Source organism: Equus caballus, chromosome 5, assembly GCF_041296265.1.
Source record: "Equus caballus isolate H_3958 breed thoroughbred chromosome 5, TB-T2T, whole genome shotgun sequence".
In the NCBI taxonomy this organism is placed as follows: domain Eukaryota; kingdom Metazoa; phylum Chordata; class Mammalia; order Perissodactyla; family Equidae; genus Equus; species Equus caballus.
Genome location: NC_091688.1, coordinates 78,899,194 through 78,917,499, shown reverse-complemented (window position 1 = coordinate 78,917,499; position 18,306 = coordinate 78,899,194). Strand labels below are relative to the sequence as shown.

The 18,306-nt window shown below is 35.4% G+C and overlaps 1 protein-coding gene across 17 annotated transcripts in view; it reads right to left on the bottom strand.

Moving 5' to 3' along the window:
- ZNF644 (zinc finger protein 644) overlaps positions 1-18,306 on the bottom strand; it is a 118,364-nt gene that overhangs the window by 67,658 nt on the left and 32,400 nt on the right. For 12 of the 17 annotated variants that reach the window (XM_023641681.2, XM_070267314.1, XM_023641687.2 and 9 more), the window contains one exon: positions 11,525-11,585. The exons of the other annotated variants lie outside the window; for them this stretch is intronic. In XM_023641681.2, coding sequence (XP_023497449.1) covers positions 11,525-11,568 — 44 coding nt within the window. In that variant the 5' untranslated portion in view covers positions 11,569-11,585. The remainder of the gene's footprint in view (positions 1-11,524; positions 11,586-18,306) is intronic. 17 annotated transcript variants of the gene reach the window in all.

Here is an 18,306-nt window from a genome sequence, read left to right as displayed (position 1 = left end):
ACTTGACACCAAAAGTACAATTCAAAAAAGGAAAAGCTGATAAACTAGACTTCTTCAAAATTTAAAACTTTTGCTCTGTGAAAGACCTTGTTAAGAGGATAAAAACACAGGCTATAGTCCAGGAGAAAGTATTTACAAACTCCGTATCTGACAAAGGACTAGCAGACAAAGAATACATAATTCTCAAAACTCAACAGTCAAAAACCAAACAATCCAATTAGAAAATGGGCAAAAGACATGAACAGACATTTCACCTAAGAGGAGAAAAAAATGCAACTGAGCACACAAAAAGATGTTGAGCATGATTAGCCATCAAGGAAAAGCAAATTAAAAACACAATGAGATATCACTACATACCATTCAGAATGACTAAAGTAAAAAAATAAGTAAGTGACATCTACCAGCTAATGCTGGCAAGAATGTGGAGAACTGGATCACTCATACATTGGTGGAAAACAATTTGGCCATTTCTGATAAAACTAAACATGTAACTAGCATATGACAGCAATTATACTCTTGGGCATTCATACTAAAGAAATGAAAAACGGATGTTTACACCTAACTGTTCATATTAGTTTTATTCATAATAGCCCCAAACTGGAAATGACCCAAATGTTCTTCAAAAGGTGAATAGTTAAACAAACTGTGGTACACTGACACTGTGGAATGTACAGGTCACACTGATGTACTAATTGATGTACAGAACAACTTGGATGAATTTGGGTTTTTTTTTTTGAGGAAGATTAGCCCTGAGCAAACTGCTGCTAATCCTCCTCTTTTTGCTGAGGAAGACTGGCCCTGAGCTAACATCCATGCCCATCTTCCTCTACTTTATATGTGGGATGCCTACCACAGCATGGCGTGCCAAGCGGCGCCATGTCCGCACCGGGGATCCAAACCGGCAAACCCCAGGCCGCCAAGAAGCGGAACATGCGCACTTAACTACTGCACTACCTGGCTGGCCCCAACTTGGATGAATCTTAAGGGAACTGTTCTGACTGAAGAAGCCAATACCAAAACATTATATACTGTGTGGTTCCATTTATATATAATATTCTCGAAATGACAAAATTATAGAAATGGCGAAAAGATTATTGGTTACAAAGGATTAGGGATTGAGGAGAAAGGAAGTAAACTGGCAATAAAAAGGCATCACTAGGGATTCTTGTAAGGCAACTGTTGTATAACTTGACTGTATCAATGTCAATATCTTGGGTGTGATATTGTAAGGTAGTTTTGCAAGATGTTACCATTAGGTAAAGGGTACAAGGGATCTTTGTGTTATTTCTTATAACTACATGTGAAACTGTATTTATATCAAAATAAAAGTTTAATTTAAAAGTCTACCCTCTTCAAAAATGTCAACATCATTACAAACAAAGAAAAGATGACAAAAAGGACATCATTGAAACAACTGGTCAAGTTTTTTTTGTTTTTTTTTAAAGATTGGCACCTGGGCTAACAACTGGTGCCAATCTTTTTTTTTTTTTTTCTTTCTGCTTTTATCTCCCCAAACCCGCCCTGGACATAGTTGTATATCTTAGTTGCAGGTCCTTCTAGTTTTGGGATGTGGGACGCCGCCTCAACGTGGCCTGACGAGTGGTGCTATGTTGGCGTCCAGGATCCGAATCATGGGCCGCCGCAGCGGAGGGCGCGAACTTAACCACTCAGCTACGGAGCCAGCCCCACAATTGGTCAAGTTTTAACATGAGCTATGGGTTAGATAGGTAATAGTGTGTCAATGTTATATTTCTTGATTTTGATAATTTTATGGTTATGTAAGATAAAGTCTTTATTCTTAGGAAATAAGACAAATATTTACAGATAAAGGGACATGATATCTGCAAATTAATTTCAAATAGTTTAGTAGAAAAATGACAACAAATAGGTATGTATATAGATATAGATATACAGCATATGGTAAATAGCATACAAATAAAAGCAAATGTGGCAAAATGTTAACAACTGGTGAATCTGGATATGAGTATACAGGAGTACTTTATACTATCCTGTAACTTCTCTAACTGCGAAAGTATACCTACATTAAGTTTTGGGTATTTTTTAATTACAAGTGGGGGTAGGGTGGGGCCAATAAGGTGTCTAGATTTGCTCCAAAATAACCTGAGGGTGGAGGAGAAATGAGTGAGAGCCCCAGTGAGCTAAGACTATATATCTGATTATAGCTTTTTTCAGTAAGATTTCTTCTCTTCACAGCTAAATTATTTTACAGCTCTAATGAGATGCAGTGTAACAGTCTTTAGAGCACAGACTCTGAAGCTGGACTACCTAACTCAAATTCTAGCTCTTCTACTGCTAAGTCAATGAAACTCATTGTATCTCAGTTTCCTTATCTGAAAACTGAGGATTGAGTTAATATTTATAAGGTAATTATAACAATGCCTGGCATATGGTAAGTACTATATAACTGTTAAATAAAATAAATTTGGGCTTATCATGGTTTTGGTTTTTAATCAATCAGGCAATAACTAATTGCTTGTTAAGTGTAGAGACAGTGAACACTATATAAACTTTTGTCTAAAAAAATAAATCTAAGTTTATCATAGGTTTGTTTTTTAAGCAGTCAGTCAAATAAACATAAGAGCCCATCAACTGCAGAGAGTACTGTAGAAGACGTTAATATTTAGTATCTTATCTTGTCATGGCTTTAAGTCACTCAGTCAATAGGTGGTTCAGTTTACAATTACAGTAGACACAGAGAGAAAGCGACTCCCTAGGGACTATGTCACCTCAAGACAGAGGCAAGACTTGAGCTGAACTTTCTTGGATGAGTTAAATTTCAAATATATAGATGAAATAAGAATGAGACTGGTGAGAAAGATATGAGTAAAAGTGAAAGTGTCAGGATTTTCCAAGAACAATGATAATCAATCAAGCTGCAGCAGAATGCTTATTAAAAAAAAACAGTAGGAGATGAAACTTTTAAAGTTGATTGGAACATGAATTTGGAAGCTCTTGAATATAAGATCTAAAAATTAAAATTTATCCTTAAGGAGTGTGACCAAGTGAATAATATAATTCGGGTAACTTCCTAAAAAGTTGAATCAAATGGTCTTACACAAAAGAAATGAAGTGAGCAAAGACATATCATTCACGGATGAATGCAACAGAGAGTGTAAACAAAATAGCAATGGGAATGGAGAGAAAAGATAAATACACACTACACTGATGAAACAAAAGCAAAAAGACCTAGTAAAGGACTGACTCTTTAAGACAGAAAATAAGCAATGTAAATATTCAGAGGGATTTTGGTCTTGATAACAAGAGTATGGGGCACTAGCAAGAAGAACAGCTTTTGAAAGTAAAGGTGACTAATCCAGTTTAGATGTCAGAATACACAAATGAAAATGTCCAAACCAATTATGTTTTTATTAGAAGACATGTATAAATACAAACGGTTATAGGGTAATGTAAGGGGAGAAAATACTACTCAAAAGTACAATCTTTTAAGTTGGAAGAGCTAACTTGTCTGCCACCACTGTCATTTGACTAAAAATAAAATTTGATTAGATATCATAAATATTATATGTAAATATTGACTGATTATTCAACACATGTTTATTGAGTGCTAAGAACTGCTCTAGATAGTGAATACACAATGGTAAACATGGCAGGTGAGGTCTTACTCTCACACCTACCTTTTATCCTAATAATTTACTGAATCATGATTAACCTAAAGACTTCAGGACCATTTTAACCTGAACTTTGTTATTCAGGCTGGTAAATGTCTGCATTATCAAATATTATCAGAATTCATGTTTAGCTATTATGTATTAGACACTATCAATGGAAATCCAAGGTTTAACACATTTAATGCATCCTTAGCCATTCAAGTATCTTTGGTAAGACTCTTGCTATCAACAGTATGATTAATTATTCATTCATGGTAATAAATCTTGTTTAATTAAGAGTAAGCAGAGGCCGGAATCTCTAAGAAAAATAGCAGCTCATAAAACTATATGGAACGATTCATTTTTCAACAATCTTTAGGTCCTTTGACCTAAAGATTATATGCTTTGTAATATCTTGCAGAGAGAGATAAAAGACAAACATGAAATATTACGAAGATTTAATGCTGATGACTTTCAGATCTCTTTCTTAATAGGTCTCTTGTATCTAACTACCACCTAACATCTCTACTTAGCTGTCTTGAGCTACTTCAAGCTCAGGATACCTAAAATTTAGCTCCTGTTCTCTACAAACCTGCTCTTCTTCTCCACAGTTCTATCTTTGACTGTATCACTACAGCCCAGGCCGGAAACATGGATATCATCCTTAACTTCTTCCCTACTCTCTTACCCCCAATTCTATTACAATTAATCACCAACGCTGGTCTATTTTGCTGTCTAAATCTCTCTCAAATCCAATTACAATCTTTTCTCCCCACCACCAACACTCTGAAGTCAGGCCGGCATCCTCCCCCTGCTAAGTGGTCATCCAGAATCCAGTCTACCTTCTCCTCTGATCTTTTCTCCACATTTTAATTAGGGACCTTTTCTAAAACACAGATCTAATTACATCACTTCCTCACACTTAAACTCCTTCAATGGTGTCTCATTACTCTGTTAATCCAAACTCCTTAAAGTGGTTTATAAAAACCTCAATAAAATAGCTCAAGCTTTACTCTCTGTCTTATCTCTTGACACTCCCCGTGAATCCCCATGCAAGACATACTACATTTCTTTCAGTTCCATCAATCTTCCGTTTCTCTTACCTGTCATCCTTTCCAAATACTATTTCTCCTGCTAACAGTCCTTCTCCAAATTCTTTATCTAGATAAATCACCAACAATTCCTCCAAGTTTTAGTTTAAATGTCACTTCTTCTGAGAGGCCTTGCCATATTTCCATTCACTCATTCAATAAATCTGTATTAAATGCCTACTTATGAGTAAAGTGCTGTCCTAAGTGCTTAAAACAGAGATGGTCCTTACTATCGAGGAATATTTTAACTGTAATAACATTTTACTGCAATTACATACTTAGTCATCTTTGTTCCTCAGACTAGCAACTAGTATCAAGTATGAACTAAAACCAATTTAGCTACAATAACCAATTGATAAAACACTGAATCAATCAATAAATCATTAAACAAATACTTGCTGAGCACCAATAATGTGACAGGTAGGCCCACAGCCCTCAGCCTAGCTAGAAGACCCTAAAAAGGTTTCAAATATCTGCTTTAATGGTCATCTCAAAAGAACAGTAGACCAGAGGTCAGAAGACTTAGGTTCTAATTCTGTCTTTGTAATTATTTATCTGACCTCAAGGTAGTCTTTTATTACTTACAAACCTCATACCCTTAAGTATAATATTAAAATATTTAAATTAATGATCAGTATGGAGCCTTTCACAGTATAACTTATTTCTTGGTGGGTTCAAAATCAGACTTGTTAAAAAAGTGAAAAATCAAACAAGGAAACAGTTCAAACAATGAATTCCTAAGGTGTAGTAAACTGTAAACTTCAGTATGCTTAAGAAAATGACAGTAACTTTGACAACATGGATATCCAGTTAAATGTAACTGTTTTACAAAATAATTCCTGGAAAGCAAAATAAAAGCTTTAGTTAACAACCTCCTCTGTCCACATTTTCCCAAGGTCATCCTACAATCAAAATTCTATTACGTCTTTCTGGGACCTACTCAAATGTCACCTTCCTTCTATGAAGCTTTCCTGATCTCTTCCTCCAAAATTCCCTCCTTACTCCTACTATACTCCCCTATATATACCTGAGAGTATTCTGTTCGTGACTTATAACACAATTAGTTATACAGCACTGAGAATTCTAACTACCAGTGCATACTTAACATACAGCATAGTGCCCAGAATTAGGTTTCAATAAAGCCTTACTGAATGCCTTATTTTATTTAGCATCTTTATTTACAGTTTAGACCTACCATAGAAGTTTAAACTAGCAACAGCAAAATTCTTTGGTCTGACAGGGCTGTTTTACGGTTTCCCATTCACATATTAGAATGACATTTGCCACTCAGCCTTTAATTGTTAAGTTAAAAGCCACTTCAGATTTGGGTAGAAACTTTTATAATAAATATAGGCCTAGATGAAACTTTCTTTGGAAAAATAAGATTGACAGCTCAGCTTCATAAGAGATCAAGGCAGCCTACTTAAACCTTTAAACAAATGAAAGAACAGGGAAAAACCAAGGATGAGTTTTAAGAGATGTAGACCAAGAAAGAGACAAACGTATCCAAGAGTAAAGGCATGACACTGGAAAATACCATACCAATAAAAATAAGCTCAAAAGAAGACAATATCTTAATCCTAAAAAATAACTCAGATAAAACCATCATAATAATGTTAAGGATTTTCTCACTCTTTTTTCCTGGTCTTAAATTTAGCAGTTTCTAGAATTAAAGAATCTGAAAAAAAGAGTTCACTGACTTTAAAGCTGAATCTGAGATTAATAATTATAGCTTATCGTACATGCTAAAGGCAGGAAAAAAAAATGACCATAAAGAAGAAAAGTTTTTTAATGCTTGAGTTGCAAGGGACAATGGATTTTGAGTAGTATGCTGCTAAGCTACACTTAATTAACTGAATACTTGGTAATGGCTTTTATTTTCTTTTTACTTACAGACCATGCTAACATTAGTTGGTAGCAAATTATAAGGAAATTCAGCATAAGGAAATATTTATCCTAAATAAACAGCATGAAGGGAACCAAGAAGGTAATCTGGTTATTTGATATTAAATAACTGAACGCAGTACATAAAACACAAAGGTATGTTAATTGATAGATTTAACAAGAAAGGAGAAAAATCTTTGCAAATTACATATTCTCCAATGGAATTAAGTCATGATGAAGGTAATATTTCAAACCTTTGAGGAATCTTACAATTAAATAAATGCCACTTTTCACTGATTAGACTGGCAAAGATTAAAAATAAGTTAACATTTAGCAGAGAGTGGGGAAACAGATATTCTCGAAAACTGCTAATAGGAATGTTAAGAGGTCTGGCCTGGTGGCATAGTAGTTAGGTTGGTGCACTCTGCTTTGGCGGTGGGGGTTTGCAGGTTTGGATCCTGGGCACAGACCTATACACTGCTTGTTAAGCCATGCTTTGGAGGCATCCCACATTACAAAACAGAGGAAGACTGATACAGATGTTAGCTCAGGGACAATCTTCCTCACGCAAAAAGAGGAAGACTGGCAATAGAATGTTAGCTCAGGGTCAATCTTCCTCACCAAAAAAAAAAGGTAAGTAGTACAATCTCATTGCAATTTTGCAATATATATCAGAAATTAAAGTGCACATATATAATGACCCAGCAATCCATTGCTACAAATTACCCTATAGACACTCTCACACAATCCCAATGATATAGTCAAGAATATTTATTGCAGCACTGATTATACAAGCAAAAAACCTGAGATTTACCCAAGTATCTATCAATAAAGAAACAATTATAGTAATTGTAATGCATATATGAAAAAAATGTCCAAGTTATATTGGTAAGTTGAAAGAGACAGATACAGAATACATACCAGCTATTTTTGATAATTTATGGGGAGTACAGTGCTGGACGAGAAAGGAGAGGTTTACTTATTTTAAACATTTCTATACTATTTGCTCATACATATAAGCATATGTGACTTTTATAAAAAGTTTTTTTGGACAATACTAAATGTTACTTGGCCATATATTTGAAAAAGATTGAACGTACACTGTGCAATCTCATCTGGAATGAAGAACAAGTAAGTTTTCTTTTTCACATTACAACAAAGGACAGCACATCTACAGTGCTGCCAAAGAAACTGAAGCATAACGAGGTTAATTTGGAAATTAAGCTAATGTAAGACAAAGATTCATAAAGAACTTCAAATCCTTGGATTCAAGGATTCTGAAAAATACAAAATCTTAGCAGCAGCCGAATACATAAAATATTGAAGCACAAAATGAAGAGGAAGAGTCTGAAACTGAGTCATACCTATCAGCCTCTGAGAAGAGAACCTAATCCTAAATCTTTTAAAGACACATAAGCAATCTCAAAGTTAAACGTCTCTGAATACTCAAATTTCATCAGCAAGAAAACTAAACACACTTCACATCCAGGAAGAAATAAGGAAATAACCAAAGTTATACATTCGATAACAATCCATGGCTAAGAAAATCACTGTAGGGAGACAGAAGGAATAGCATGAGACAGGGTCAATGTCCAACTCTGTGTTCAACCTTGATGGCAGAAACTGCAGAGTGAAAGCAACAAATTGATCCCAGTGAGGAAGAATTTCTCCTTGCTTTAGACTTCCTGGAAGGCAATCAAGCTTCAGGCATTAAAATCCCCCAGGTGACTACAATAGCCAATTCAACTGGCCGAATTTCAAACATGGAAAAAGAAAACTAGTGTAAATGCTTCAGAATTTTTTAAAAGTTTCATTTCTTAAGAAAGTATAATTTTTACATATATTACAGATCTATAATGATACAATTTTTAAAAGCACTTTTCAGCAAACAGCAAACTTCCTAAGCTATAGGAATCAAAAATGTTATCACAACTCCAGACTATGATTCAATCTCTTCCTCTACTCCAATAGTTTTTTACTCTCAGGAAAATGAGGAAAAGTTTTCCTCACTTCTGATAAATGGGACCAGCCCTCCTAATCTATTTGTATTATTAGTCTAACACATCTTTTAAAATCTTTAATGAAATAATTAGTATAAAGACAATACTGTTAGTCCCAAACATTCCAATTTCCATAACATGGATTAACGCCTTCATCTGGAAAAAGTAACCAAAATCAACAATGACACAGTCTTCCTTAAAGTCTGAACTAAGAACATTACTAGCCATTTTATTCCAACTGGACTGAAAGAAGACTTGGGGGATATTTTATTTCTCTTTTCAAAAGCCCTATAATGCTGCCTCTGTATTGCCCTCATTGGCTCCTTCCTACAGCTCAACAGCAACTGAAGTGCCAATGCCCCATCCCATTCCAGCTAGCATTCTCAATCCCTATTTGTCTGAGAAGCACTCTGTTCATTGTTTGAGGTTTAACAAACATTCACTAAGTACATACAGTACTGCGGCATTGTACTACCAAGATAAATAAGACATGGATGGTGTCCACCTTCAAAGAGCTCACAGTCTAGTAAAGAAAACAGACTACTGCTGGCCAGGTGTGGATCAAAGGAGAAAACGATGCTTGAAATGGACTATTTCAGGAGATAAGCTGACAACCAGGAGGAAGGACACTGGCAGTTGGGGAGGCAAGGGGTTGGGGAAGAGCGCCAACATAAACAGAGGACTAAAACTAGGAATATAAGACATCATACTTAGTTTATTCAGGTAATTCCAGGCATTCTGGAATAGCTGCAGGGAGATTATGGTATGTCATATTACAGAGCTTACAGTTTATTGTGCAGGTGATGGGGGACAATGAGGGGGACAACCAGAGGAAGGAAAGCAGAGCAGAATGTTGGCAAGTGAGGTCAGAGACTTGGAGAAGCCAATAAAATCATAGAGATAATGCATTAAAAATGTGCAGTGTGTTCATACAATGGAATATTACTCAGCAGTAAAAAATAATGAACTGCTGAGACTCAAAACAACACAGAGGAAATGCAAAAATATATGTTGGATGAAAAAAGCCAGATACAAAAGAGTTCGTATTTTATAATTCTATATATCATAAAGTTCAAGAATAGGCAAAACTAAGCTATGCTGATAGAATTCAGAAAGATGCTTACCTCAGGACGAAAGGTTATTGGATTGGAAAAAGAAGAGCACAAGAAACTTTCTGAGACGATAAAAATGTTCTATGTAGATCTAGATGGTGTTTTACACATGTGAACATATAAGTAAAGACCCATTCAGCTCTATAATTTAAATTTTACACATTTTACCATACATAAATTATAACAGTAAAAAATGTAAATTACATCTTAATAAAAAATGCATATATAATTATGGTGGAATAAAGTCAGAATAAGTTAAACCAGTGTCATCCCATGAGCAATATCTAAGAAATCAGAATAAAGGTTCTACTAGATACTGTATATTCAACTAGCAAACAAAATCCCTGTTAAGACCTTAAGTACTAAAGTTAAGTTCTTTTCCCCTTTAGGAAGATACACAGGCAAGTACTGCTTATCATAAATGCTGTGAAAATAAAGTACTCCACCTAAAAAAAAAAGAAACAGCTCAGCTTTTACCAAAAATTTAAAAATTCCCTATACAGCATACCTACCTTATAGGAGGTACTATGAAGATTAATAAGGCATGAGAAGCACTTGATACAGAGCACAATAAGTATTCTTCAAACTACCACTACTATTCTTATTAAATAATAGCAATAAAAGGAAAACTTTGCTTCAAATTATGCCTAAACCACTTACTGAGAATACATTACTTAACTGCACGTTACTCAACTATAGCACTTCTCAACCCAGGCTTTTTTTTTTTTAACTTTAAGATCATCAAGTTTCTGACAGCTGAAACATCTCACTAGACAAGAGAAAGACCAAGTTAATTGCAATTTTATCAAAGTATTTTTTATCATCTCTTTATATCCTGAAGCTGTGTTCACTTACCAAATAGTAAATGTATCTTTCTAACATTTCAACAGTTTTTATTCTTAAAAAGAATTCTTTCACATACCAAACCAAAAGTACAAAATCAAAATTCAATTTTTGGAAAGTCAATAGTCTTAAAAGATCAAAGCGAACCAGAATGCTAAATCAGGAAAGTCATTCAGTAGAGATACCCACAAGAAAAATATTAAAACAGTCATTTACAATTCTGAACATTATATTAACATGAATAAGCCACACAACTCGGCAAATTTACATTGTTAACCAACTTGTGGAAGTGGTTTGTTAATGGAAATAAGAAAGTAAAATTCACTAAAACAAAGACTATTCAAGTACTATAAACCACTAAGAAGAGAGCATTGAAGCAATGTAGCAAATGACTTCTTTAACTGGTTTCAGAGTGGCTACCAAACATCAAGTTGATTTTCCAACAGGTTTAAGACTCACTAGAAAGTGTATACTTAAGCTAAACTCAACATGAAAGAAGGAAAACTAAGAGTTTAGTTCCACAACTTGATAGCTGTATTTTTTTTCTGCTGAGGAAGATTTGCCCTAAGCTAACATCTGTTGCCAAGCTTCCTCTTCTTTTGCTTGAGGAAAATGAGCCCTGAGCTAACATCTGTGCCAAGTCTTCCTCTATTTTGTATATGGGTCGCCACTACAACATGGCTGATGAGTGGGGTAGGTCCATGCCCAGGATCCAAACCCACAAACCCGGGTCGCCAAAGCAGGGCATGCTGAATTTAACCACTATGCCACAGGGCTGGCCCCTGATAGCCATATTTTTATTCTCATCAAATCAATCAGACCAGTGCATAAAAAGTCAACTCCTCATATTTCAAAATTTTATTTAAAAACTCATTTATTCTGGACTTGAAGGCACATTTTTAAAAACAATTTTTATTATTATTCCTACTCATATGTAACATTTAACAAGGCAGCCTTCTACTTACCTAGATTTTGTCTTATTAACATCTCGCTGCAAGAACAATCTCATTCGAAATTAAATCAAACCTGAAAGAATACATGTAAAGACCACCATTTAGTTTTTTGCTTCACGTAAGAATAAGTACATCTATGATACACTATTCTTTTAAACTAAAATCTGTAAGTCAAATTATTTTCTTGATATAACATCTATCCAAAAAGTGTTTAACTAAAACATGATCAATTTAACCTTAAGGAAACTTTCTAAGTACCATTTTTTTTGAGGAACAATAATCTATTCAAATGAGAAAATTAAACTTTCTAGTTCTCTTTAAAAAATTTTTTTAAAAATCTAAAAAAATGTACAATATCATAAATTTAAAAAAATTTACAATTTGGTTTCACTAATTTTGATAGTATGGCAATAGCAATAATTAAAATCAGTACTTGTTACTAAAACACACACTATCTAGATCAATGTTTATACAGCACTATTAGGTACATACCAAAAAACATGCCAAAAAGCTGAAGAAAAAAACTGAGTATGAGATGGCATAAAAGCATATACTAACAGCAGCCATAATAATGGCTAACACTAATTAAGTATTTACTAAATGACAGGGACCATTATTCTAGAGAATAGCATACATTGATACTCTCCAGCTTCCTCAACTTAATCTTCAATCTAGTTTAACAAGGCCTCCACCCCAAAACTCCACTGAAAATTTACTTGTCAAAAATCTACCTACCTCTAATTTGATCACATTCCACAAACTCTGAAAACTCACTATGTCCTACCCTGAACTCTGCACATCTTCTCCTACTTGAAACTTAGCTTGTTACTCTAGTGAATTCTTATTCTCAAAAAATGGTACCACCATACCTACTGCCATTCTCACCTAGATTACTGTAAGTATTTCCAGGCTCACTAGCATCTCAAATTCATCTTTCCTACAACTATATATAATTATTTTGCAATGGCCATCCTGAAGATGTCACATCTATGGTTCAAGTCCTTCAACAGTACTCATCAATGTTCTCAACCTTAATCTATCTATTCCCAATCTTTACTCTCCCATTCATTCCAAGTTCCTAATATACTAAACCATTTTAACTCCCAGAACAGATCCCATGGTCTCTCAGCTTTCATGCTTTTTCACATGGTGAACTATATCTACCTTCTACCTCTCTTGAAATTTGCTAACACCTTTTATTAGTTTTTCAATATTTAGCTCAGTCACCCTAGCAGATCCTTCTTTAATTTCTCCAGCTATGTAAACTTGACTTTCTCAACTGCCATAGCAACTAGTAATAGCTCTATATCAACCCTATTTGTTTTACCTGTGTATTTTCTGAACTACAGTGTGGATACACTGAGGAAAAGAATTCATTTATGTTATTCATCACTTTCACTGAATGGCATAACAATGCAGGAAGAATGAAAGATTAGAAATTTTGTGTTGTATCCCAAAACGTACATAGGGATACAGGAAAAAAAACAGGTAAAATTCAGTTTAATGAGTTTAATTCACACCTTCAAGGGCTAAAGAAAAAAAACTCATATCACTTCTGATTCTGGTAGTTACTTAATGAAATAACTACATGTAAGTAAAAACACAACTAACAATAATCAGCCCAGCACAACCTTTTATTGATTAAATTAAGTAATTTCACTGATTATTAGTACAGTATCAAGATTGTGGTACTAAATGTTTACATCCCTACAGAAAACAAAGTTTGTAGACTATAAATCCCAGACTAATTTAAGTATTAGCCTTAAGTAGATAAGAGTTGGAGAGGGAGGGAAAAATGGTTTTAATGATGTCCATAACCTAGAAAAGTGGTTCTCAAAACTTTACTATGCATCAGAATTACCTGGAGGGCTTGTTGTACACAGACTGCTGGGCCCCACACTCAGAGTTCCTGATTCAGTAGGTCTAAGATTGGAGCCTAATAATTTGCATTTCTACTAAGTTCCTAAGGTGATGCTAATGCTGTTACTTCCAGTACCACAGACTGAGAACCACAGACCTAAAGTTTTCTACATAATGCCTAGAAGAGATGAGAATATTCTCTCTGCAATCTACTGCCACCAACCTTTACCTAGATACTGGAACTTATTACAAATGAAACTAAACCAAAGTGAGAGCAGTAAAAGTCTACTACAAGTTGCTGAGTGTGATGGGCTGAAAAATGTCCATGCAAAACATATTACCATCCTAATCCCTGGAACCTGTAAATGTTATATGGCACAAAAAATAAAGTTCTTTGCAGAGGAGTGACATCAGCATCATGGCAGAGTGAGCTCTTCCCGTAACTCTCCCCTCTAAGATAGAATGAAAAGGTCATTTATACTCCAACAGAGAACATCCACACAACACAAAAGTCGTCTGAGAGACCCAGACAGCCATACATCAGAAGGTGGAAATGCTGGAGCCTCCTCCCCCACGTCGAGGAAGTGGAACGAGGTAAGAGAAAGCTTCTGTTCCTCCCTGAAGGGCAGCATCCCAGAGACTGCACACAACTTCCAAGACGAAAGGGGGAAGGGAGCAGCAGCTGTCCACGGGAACACCACAGATCTCTCAGGTCCCTCACAGCCCAGGGGAAAGTCCCACACAGAGCAGACTTGCTCACAGGAGGTGTCTTCATCAAGCCAACACCCCAAGAGGGCAGAGCGAGAAACCCCTGAGATCATGCAGGGGAAAGCGCCCCTCCCTGCCAACCAGCACCGCAGACCAGCACCTGGGAGCTGCCCTCAGAACACAGTGGGCTCAGAATATGAAGCTCTTGACCCCTGCCCAGTGGTGAGAGATGGAAGCAGTGATCAAATACTACCACAATGCAGAAGCACAAATCCATGCCATCTAGCAGTATGAAAAAATATATCAAATCTCCAGACAAGAAGAAAAATGATAAGTACCCAGGAATCATCCCTGAAGACCCAGAAATCTACAACCTACATGAGAGAATTCAAAACAGCTATCACTAAAAAATTCAACAAGTTAAAAGAGAATACAGATAGACAATTCAACAAATTCAGGAGCTGCTACACAAAATAGATTGAAACTATGAAGAGACTGAAACTATAAAGAACCAATCAGAAATACTGGAGATGAAAAACACAAAGGTTACATAAAGAAGAATATGGATTCCCTGATATCATGGAGTGACAAATCAGCACCACTGAAGACAGAAATATAGAAATGCTTCAGATGCAGGAGGAGAGAGAACTAAGACTAAAAAGAAATGAAGAAAAGTCTCCAAGCAATATCCAACTCAATTAGGAAATGCATCATAAGGATTATAGGTATTCCAGAGGTAGAAGAGAATGAGAATGGAACAGAAAGCTTGTTCAAAAAAATAATAGTGGAGAACTTCTCAAACCTGGGGAAGAAGACGGAAATCCAGGTGAAAGAAGCCAACAGATGTCCTAACTATATCAATGTAAAAAAGACTTACTGCAAGGCATATAATACCAAAGCTGGCAAAAGTCAATGACAAAAAAAAAATACTAAGGGTAGCAAGGCAGAAGAAAATAATTTACAAAGTAACTCCTATCAGACTTTCAGTGGATTTCTCAGGAGAAACCTTACAGACTAGGAGAGAGCAGAATGATATGCTCAAACCTTTGAAAGATAAAATCCTTCAGCCAAGAATACTGTATCCAAATTAGTACTCTGAAATAGACAGGACAAGAAACAAAGGAAATGCAAAAGAACCAGAAAACAAGTGATAAAATGGCAGCATCAAGCCCTCATATATCAATAACCACTCTAAATAGAAATGGATTGAATTCGCAAGTAAAAAGACAGAGTGGTGAGATGGATTAAAGTTCAAGACGCAATAATATGCTGCCTCCAGGAAACACATCTTAGCTCCGACCACAAACCCAGGCTCAGAGTGTAAGGAATGGAAGATGATAGTCCAAGCTAATGGCAAACAAAAGAAAGCAGGTGTTGCAATACTTTCATCAGACAAAGTAGACTTCCAGATAAGACAGGTAAAGAAAGACAAAGAGGGGTAGCATATAATGATCAAAGGGACACTCCACCAAGAAGACATATAACACTTATATATATCTATGCACCTAACACAGGGGCACCAAAGTAGATAAAGCAACTATTAACAAACCTAAAAGGAGACATTAACAGCACAATAACAATAGAGGACTTCAACACTCCACTCACATCAATGGACAGATCATCCAGACAGAAAGTTAACAAGGAAACAGTGGAATTAAATGAAAAACTAGACCAGATGGACTTGATAGACATATATAGAACACTTCATCCAAAAACAGCAGAATACACATTCCTCTCAAGTGCTCACAGAACATTCTCAAGGATAGACCATATGCTGGTAAACAAGGCAAGCCTCAAAAAATTTAAGTGGAGCGAAATAACAAGCATCTTTTCTGATCATAATGCTATGAAACAAGAAACTAACGTAATAAGAATTAACAATTAATTGCTTAACAATTAATAAGAAATTAAATTAATTACCAAGAAAAAAGGTGAGAAAGGGACAAAGATGTAGAGAGTAAACAACATGCTACTGAACAACCAATGGATCGTTAAAGAAATTAAAGGAGAAATCAAAAAATATCTGGAGACCAGCAAAAATGAAATATACAATACAAACTCATATGGGATGCAGCAAAAGCTTTACTAAAGGAAATTCATCACAATACAGGCTCACCTTAAGAAACAAGAAAAATCCCAAATAAGCAATCTCAAACTACACCTAACAGAATTAGAAAAAGAAGAACAAAGGCCAAAGTCAGCAGAAGGAAGGAAATAATAAAAATCAGATCGGAAATAAATGAAATTGAAACAAAGACAGTAGAAAGAGTCAATGAAACAAAGAGCTGATTCTTTGAGAAGATAAAAACTGACAAACCCTTAGCCAGACTTACAAAGAAAAAAAGAGACAAAGATCAAACAAATAAAATTAGAAATGAAAGAGGATAAATTAGATCAGATACCACAGAAATACAAAAGATTCTAATAGAATACCACAAAAAGCTATATGGCAAAAAATTGGACAATCTAGAAGAAATGGATAAATTGTTAACTCTTACAACCTCCCAAATCTGAATCAAGAAAAAATAGAGAATCTGAATAGATCAATCACAAGTAAACAGATTGAAACAGTAATCAAAAACATCCCAAAAAATAAAAGTCCAGGACCAGAAAGCTTCCCTGGAGAATTCTACCAAACAGTCAAAGAGGATTTAACACCTAGCCTTCTCAAACTTTTCCAAAAAATAAGGGAAGATGGAATACTTCCCAGCACATTCTATGAGGCCAAAATCACCCTGATACCAAAGCCTGATAAGAACAACACAAAAAAGGAAAACTACAGGCCAATTATTGCTGATGAATACAGATGCAAAAATCCTCAACAAAATATTGGCAACCCGAATACAGTACTATATCAAAAAGATCATACACCATGATCAAGTGGGATTTACACCAGGGACACAAGGATGGTTAACATCCACAAATTAATCAATGTAATGCACTACATTAACAAAATTATGGATAAAAACCACATGATCATGTCAATAGATGCAGAGGAAGCATCTGATAAGATCCAACAGCCATTTATGATAAAAACTCTTAACAAAATGGGAATAGAAGGAAAGTACCTTAAGATAATAAAGGCCATATATGACAAATCCACAGCCAACATCACATACAATGAGGAAAAACTGAACATCATCCCTCTCAGAACAGGAACAAAACAAGAGTACCCACCCTCACCACTCTTATTCAACATTGTACTGGAGGTTTTGTACAGAGTAATTAGGCAAGAAAAAGGAATAAAAGAAATCCAAAAGGAAATGAAGAAGTGAAACTCCCACTGTTTAGATGACATGATTTTTTATATAGAAAACCCTAAAGAATCCACAGGAAAACTATTAGAAATAATCAAAACAGTAAAGTTGCAGGGTACAAAATCAACTTACAACAATCAGTTGCACTTCTATACTCTAATAACAAACTAACAGAAAGAGAACTCAAGAATACAATCCCAGTTACAACTGCAGCAAAAAGAATAAAATATCTAGGAATAAATTTAACCAAGGAGGTAAAAGACCTAATACAATGAAAACTATAAGCCATTACTGAAAGCAATTGTTGACGGCATAAAGAAATGGAAAGATATTCTATGCACATGGATCGGAAGAATAAACATAGTTAAAATGTCCATAATACCCAAAGCAATCTACAGATTCAATGCAATCCCAATCAGAATCCCAATGACATTCTTCACAGAAATAGAACAAAGAATTTTAAAATTCTTTTAAATTCTTTTAAATTCTCGGGGGCAACCAAAGCCCCCGAATAGATAAAGCAATCCTGAGAAAAAAGAACAAAGCTGGAAGTATCACAATCTCTGACTTCAAAATATACTACAAAGCTATAGTAATGAAAACAGCATGGTACTGGTACAAAAACAGGCACACAGATCAATGGAACAGAACTGAAAGCCCAGAAATAAAACCGCAAATATATGGACAGCTAATCTTTGACAAAGGAGCTAAGAACACACAATGGAGAAAAGACAGTCTCTTCGATAAATGGTATTGGGAAAACTGGATGGCCACATGCAAAAGAATGAAAGTAGAGCATTATCTTACACCATACATAAAAATAAGATCAAAATGGGGGCTGGCCCCGTGGCCGAGTGGTTAAGTTCGCGTGCTCCGCTGCAGGTGGCCCAGTGTTTCGTTGGTTCGAATCCTGGGCACGGACATGGCACTGCTCATCAGACCACACTGAGGCAGCGTCCCACATGCCAC